The sequence below is a fragment of the Nicotiana tabacum genome, chromosome 13 (assembly GCF_000715075.1).
Source record: "Nicotiana tabacum cultivar K326 chromosome 13, ASM71507v2, whole genome shotgun sequence".
Taxonomy (NCBI): domain Eukaryota; kingdom Viridiplantae; phylum Streptophyta; class Magnoliopsida; order Solanales; family Solanaceae; genus Nicotiana; species Nicotiana tabacum.
The window spans coordinates 122,098,394-122,105,381 of NC_134092.1; the positions used below are offsets into that span (position 1 = coordinate 122,098,394).

The 6,988-nt window shown below is 35.4% G+C and overlaps 1 protein-coding gene across 1 annotated transcript; it reads left to right on the plus strand.

The window, feature by feature from the left end:
- The first annotated feature begins 4,827 nt into the window (after positions 1 to 4,827).
- LOC107793604 (serine/threonine-protein kinase 54-like) lies at positions 4,828 to 5,870 on the plus strand. The gene has a single exon (XM_075229010.1). The coding sequence runs from the start codon at positions 4,854 to 4,856 to the stop codon at positions 5,868 to 5,870; it is 1,017 nt and encodes a 338-aa protein (XP_075085111.1). The 5' UTR covers positions 4,828 to 4,853.
- The last annotated feature ends 1,118 nt before the right edge of the window (positions 5,871 to 6,988 follow it).

Sequence of the window (6,988 nt, forward strand, 5' to 3'; positions counted from 1 at the left end):
TTATCTACCAAATCAAATTCTCCCTAAAGTGCTGAGACGTTATCTTCAGCTGTTGCAATTGTCTCAACAAGTCAAGCATCATGTTGAGATGATGAGGATCGTATCCTTCTATGTAAATAAGCTCCTTCATCACTAGTTTCTCCATCATCGTCGATCATCACAGTGTCTATGACCGGTCCGGAATGAGGACCAGTCACTATCGCCACCGAAGATGACTCGGGGGCATCAATATTTTCCCTCTTATTCTTTTCCCCGGCCGCAGAGGAATGTCTTCTTTTTGCTTGTTTGTTCTCTGTCCGGGGACTCCGCGAAGAAATGTTTGCGCCCGAAGATGGCCCGGAGATGCCTGTTCGAGTAAGTGCCTCCTGAAGCAGCCTCGCCGCATCAGCAGGGTCAGCCAAAACATCCTCCTCGAGGACATCAACTGAGCCCGCAGGTAGACCTAATTTTGTGAACAAATGAGAAGGGTTCAACCAAGTTCTCCATATACAAAAAGTGGAAACAAGATAAGTTAAAGTTACCATGATTTTTGGCCTTTCACATGTATTTAATGGACATCTCTTTCCGCAAACGATTTTCGGGCAATGTGATGTCCAAGATCTTCTGAACCCACCGGTCCAAGCCCTCTACCATCAGTGGGATCCATTGAGTTGCTGAAACAAATGAAGATTGAAGGATCAATACAAGCATGAAAGAATATTTAGTAGGGAAGAGTGTATTAAAGGGAACTTACGAGAGCAGTTCCAAGCAACCGGAAAGGATGAAGTCGTTATCGGAATAATGTCACTGGTGGAAACTGCAACGAACGTTCCACCCAGCCACGGTCATTGTCGTAGTCTATGCTAGACAATAAAGCATGTTGGCCACGTTTGTAAAGGTTTATCATTCCCCCGCAGAAGATTTTGGGGGAATAGAGATTCATCATATGAGCTAAGGTTAGCTCCTCTCCAGTTTCCTGGCACAAGCGTCGAAGACAGACGACCGTCCTCCACACTAAAGGACTTACCTATACCAAACACACTTGGTAGCGAAGGCAAAACTCCACAATCACTTAATCAAGCTCTCCGCTCAAAGAAAACGCACCTAAAGTAAAGGGATACGTGAAAAAAATATGTAAACCCTTCCCTAGGAAGGGTCACTCGCTCTGATAGGTCAGGAGCAATGATGTCCAGCTCATGACAGCGGCAGTCCTCGTTCACAGCATGAATACTGGAAGGGTGAATAGAAGAAGGGTACCTACTAACAGCCCATGTGCGAGGGTTAACAGTAGGAAGTTTCTCTTTAAAATCCTTTGAAGTACTAAGCCTTCTTGGGATGATGGAACCCACCTTTGGAGGAAAGGAATCCTTGGTTTTGTTCTTGCCCTTTGAAGAACTAGCAAGTTTTGAAGAGAAAGTCATTGAATAAAAGGAAGGAAAATTTCTGGTTCGAAGAAGATCAGAGGAAAGTTGGGAAATAAAGATGCAAATTAGAAGTTTGAGAGACTATGAAGTACATAAGAGAAGAATGATGCGTATAACTAAAATTTTTGTGGCTAAATTCATGTTTATGATTACCTCGATATTCGGCAAAAGGCATGCTAAATCATGGGAAGACACGTGTTCGGGGCATTAAATTCGGAGAGACATGCGTCTAATCAACCGTCAATGGCCTTCAAAAGGAATTATAGTAATTCCCGCAAAAAGAGTATTTCTACCAACTTCCCGGTAACACAAAGTTATGTCACCGAAAAGCAGGAAGACTATCTGTATAGGAAAAAATACGACATGACACGTGGTCGCTTAAAGGAAGGACACGTGAAACACAAGATGGAGATGGCCACCAAACATAACTATTCCGCTTGTCACCGAAAAGAATAACGATCATAAAAGGAGTATTAAATACTTTGCGCCCGGTAACATTTAATACGGAATATTTTGCAGCATTAAGGATGATGGCCCGTTACAAAAAATTTAACATTTATGTCTAACGTTACATCTTCACCAATGGCCCTCATAATTGATATTAAAGAAGGAAATGATCCTAGGACTTCATTCCCTAGACATAGCTATAAATAGAGAGCTCAGTTATCATTGTAAGAGACACGAATTTTTTGGCTAACATATACTACATTCTATACAGTATTTTAATACAATTTTATTCTCTCGCTTTTGATTTTATCATTGTTGTGCCCGAGAACCTTGTTTCCGGAATCATCAGCTCTGCCATTCCATTTACATTCTAAGGCTAAGTATTTTATATTTTATCAGTTATTTCGTTACTTTTTGGATCAAATTAATTCACTTGTGTAGAAATCACGAACAAATTCAATTGTACCATTTTTCAGGTAAACAAGTTTGAGACATAGATTAGTATTGTAGGGAAAGTAATACGCTTTTTAAATACTTACTATATATAGAATTAAAAAAACATGAGAAAGAAATTTGTAATATAGAAAAGAAAAGAATTTGGATAAGTTTTTCTTTCACCTCAAAAATCTTTTCTCACCCTCTTCTTGGAAGCTAAATATTGCAAAAGATATCATCCAGTTGCTAGGAAAAAAAGCTATTCTCTGTCACATATTTGGAGAAGGCTAATGGACATCAAGAAGGATTGTGAAGATCATATTTTGTGAAAAGTGGGGAAAGGTAACCTCTCATTTTGGTGGGATAACTGGACTAACAAAGATGCTCTTGTTAAGTTAGTCCAACACGAAAACAAGTCCAAAAAGACAAAAGTGGCTGATTTTATCTCCCACAACCAATGGATGCAGGATAAACTTCATGATCGATACCCTCCCCTCTCATATGGTATCTCATATTCATTCCATTAAGATTTCACCAGAAGAGAATGATCGATCGGCCTATCTGGCTTGCTAATCCTTCTGGATCTTTCACTAGTAAATCAGCTTGGGAAATATTTAGAAATCAAGAGGTTCTTCCATTACTCTTTCTAAGATCTAGCACTGTAAACTACCATTCAAAGTTTCCTTCCCATGTACTCAGATTATTTAATGGTAAATTTGCTACTGATGATTCTCTGGCCAGATTTAATGTACATGGGCCATCAAGATGCTATTGCTGCATCATTTACAATATTGAAATTACTAATCATTTATTCTGTGAGCTAGGGGAATCTTGCCATCAAAGTCTGGAAATACTTCGAAGATGCGTGTGATTTGGTTTGTCTACTTGTTCTACTCGAGGCATCATGGCCAAATTTATCAAATGGTGACTCATCCAACCGCAGAACAAAGTACATAAAATAATATTGCAATACCTCCCTTATATTATCTGTTGGAAAATCTAGAAATATAGATGTACTTATAAATATGAAGGTATTAAAGGCTTTATTACCGAGTCATTGATCAGATTACCACCATGATGCAGTTGTTGCTTTCTACTCAATTTCCCCATCTATCTTTAATTTGTCTCTCCATTCCCAAAGATAATGCATAAGGTAGACAGAATCAAGCCCCAATTAAATATTATACACGTGAGCTGAAAAAAATCTGCAATAGGGAATCTCAAATTAAATGTTGATGGGTGTAGCAAAGGGAACCCTAGTAACGCAGGAGATGGAGGGATCCTGAGGGATTATCTTGCTCATATGATTATGGCATTCTATGTGTATCTTGGTTGTTGTTCGAACAACTCTGCTGAAGCTCAATCAATCAAAACTGGTTTGAAATGGTGTTTAGATCATGATTTCAACAGGTTAACAATAGAGTCAGACTCTCTCCTTGTGATTCAAATGATTAAAGGAATTAGTGGCGGATCCAGCCTATTACATGTGGGTTCCCGGAAACCCAGTAGCTTTTGTATATACCCTGTATATATATTACAAAATTCATACCTCGGTATATATTACCCAAGGCAGATTATATCCTCGGTGAAGAATGATGAGATAGGGAGGACAAATTTTAGAATCAGGGTGAGGAAGAGTACTACCTCATCTTTGATCCAGGTTGACTGGTTTTTGCTTGTTGATGGATAGTTTACATATTTAGCTGGTTGGTCAAAAATAATTATATTTACTAGCTAATACACAAAAACTCTATATTGATTATGTATCAAATATATATTTTGTTGGCTATTATTTTTTATAGCAGACTGTACTGTATAGTTTTCGCAAAACTTTTTGAGAAGTTCAAAAGGCTTATACAAACAAACGCTCACCATGTGTGGCCACAAAACATAAAACAAATGTTTGTTTTTTATACGCTACTCAAAATAATGGGGTTAATCATTCAGACATTACCGTGATTTATAATATGTTTAGTAGAAAATGGACAATATATTAAATTCATTCGGTCAGTAGTGGAAGATTTCATCTTTTTTCAAAGTTTTGCTGGCAATCTAGTCAATAATAATATTGGATGCTATTTGCATGGCCCATTTGGGGTGTCTCTATCAACTTGGATCCTACTAATAATTACACTTTACTATACCTCTAGTAGTTTCTAATTAGGAAATAGTTTAATGAGAAAATATCATAAGTAAACATAGTGTTTTGAATTTAAATTCCAACAACCTTCTTGTCCGTGTTGTTCAATTAGGTTTTGTTGTAATTCCAAATTATAAACTATTGAAAAACTAATGAAAGTTGTACTAGGAAACCAAAATTATTTAGGATTTAGTATTTGTAACTTATTTAATCCATGTTTAATTAGGATTTTCTATTTCTAGTCAAAATAGGTTTCGTACTATTATAAATAGGGTATTGTTAACTTATTATAAATAGGAGTTAACATAAAAACCCTAGAAAGGTTTTCTTCTTTCTGTTCTTCAACCAAACAATTATTTTTTGGTTATACCATTTTGTGTTCAAAGATGGCGAAAACAAGTATTAGAGCAGAGATTGATTTAAGAAGAATGGACGAGCAACTTCAGAAACATTTAGAACGAGTATTTAGCAACCCTAAGTGCTGTGAAAGTGAAGAACCAAAAGTCCAAGTTATCAAAAAAGAAGAATGGGAATTTGACTGCAAAAATATCAAGGTCGAGAGTCTTATTGGTCAAGGAGCATATGGATCAGTTTACAAAGGAGTTTACAATGGAAAAGAAGTTGCAGTTAAAATACTTGATTTGAGAGATGAAGATAGAAAGGCTATAGTAACAAAGGCTTTTACACAAGAAGTTTCAATATGGTACAAGTTAAATCACCCAAATATTGCTAAGTTAATCGGAGCTTCAAAAAATAACGTGCCCGAAATTAAACTCAAATCAGAAAATTGCCAACGTCGTCGTTCAACGAAAGATGGATATTGCATTGTGGTAGAATTTGTTCCTAAAGGTACACTCAAATCCTACCTTATTAAAAACCAAGTCAAGAAATTACCTCTACGTTGTGTAATTCAACTAGGGTTAGATATTGCAAAAGGGTTGAGTTATCTTCACTCAAAAAAAATTGCACATAGAGATGTGAAGACTGAGAATTTACTACTTGATAAAGAAGGAAGAGTGAAAATAATAGATTTTGGAGTTTCTAGAGTTGAAGCTACTTGTCCTATTGATATGACAGGTCAAAATGGTACAATGGGATATATGGCTCCTGAGGTTTTAGCTTGTTTACCATATGATCATAAATGTGATGTTTATAGTTTTGGAATTTGTTTGTGGGAAATATATAGTTGTTCGATGCCATATCCTGAACAAATTCCACTTTCTAAAACTTCTCCTGATGTTTACAAAGGTAGAAGGCCTGAAATACCAAAGTCTTGCCCTGGTGCTTTGGCTGATATAATGAAGAAATGTTGGGATGTAAACCCTAAAAAGAGACCAGAAATGCAAGAGGTGGTTTTGATGTTGGAAGCAATTGATATATCTGAATTAGCTGCACAAAATGAGTTTAAGGGTTGTTTTTGTTTGATAAGAGGAAAAGGATTATAATGTACAATTGATTGGTTTTTGTTTTATGAAGCTTTGTATATGTTTAGGATCATTGTTTTACATTTTTTTGTATACAAATTATTCTTTTCAGTTTCTTGGATTGCAAATGATTTCTATACCCAAGCGCTTGATCTAGTACCTTAATTTGGCCAAATGTAAATCGGAATCTTCGAATGCTTTAATCCAAAAAAATTGAAATAAATAATTGTAGAGATCATTCTAACAATTTATAAAATTACTATTCCTTCAATGTGAAAGAAAAAAATTGCATTCATGAGGAACGATGATCAAGGGCGGCTCTAGGGTAAGGCAAGTGAAGCCTTTGCCTTAGGCCCCAAATATTTAAGGCCCCAAAAAATATAAAGCACTATTATATTTTTATATAATTTATATTTATATAATAATTAATAAAAGATTTAAAATTTTAATCTTCTTTAAAATTTGGTAGAGGCATGATTGAGTTGATAGGATAAATATTTTTCTCTCATTATATTAAATAATATATTTATCTTCTTATCAATTCAATTTTTTCTTTATGTATAGTCTTTTTTCATTTTTTTCATGATTTACTTTCTAATTTAAACTCATATTTCTAAATTAACTATTCTTTTTTGTCACATTTGATTAATCCACATCAGAAAGCAAGTTCTTTTGTGTCTCGTCTTTTTTAACTAAGAAATCTCCGAGACAATTGTCGCAAGGTTCAAAACACGATGGATAATAGGCTCACCCTTTTACCATTTTCACTTAAGGGGAGAGTTCAATATCATATGACGTGCGCGTAACCCACACATCATGCATTGTGCTCTCACCACTAGATCAAAGTCATGTAGGATTTATTTTTTTGGTGTCTCAGCATTATATGAATTTTATGAAAGAATTTTCATGATCTTTTAATAAATTTTGATTTTAGGCCACATGTTTCATTGAGCCGCCTCTGATTGATAATCAATAATTATTTACATACCACTGCCCCATTTTGAACGTATTATTTACATTCACTGCCTTTAATGTTGTTGTCATTGTTGTCTTATCTTAATTGATACTCCAGAAAATTTAATTGAGAATGTTAGGGGTACACAAGTGGCTCTAGTAAAAGACTAGTAAAGCCTTAATTT

Excerpts from the sequence above, each read along its gene's own strand:
- LOC107793604 (XM_075229010.1), top strand. The coding sequence starts at position 4,854 with ATGGACGAGCAACTTCAGAAACATTTAGAACGAGTATTTAGCAACCCT.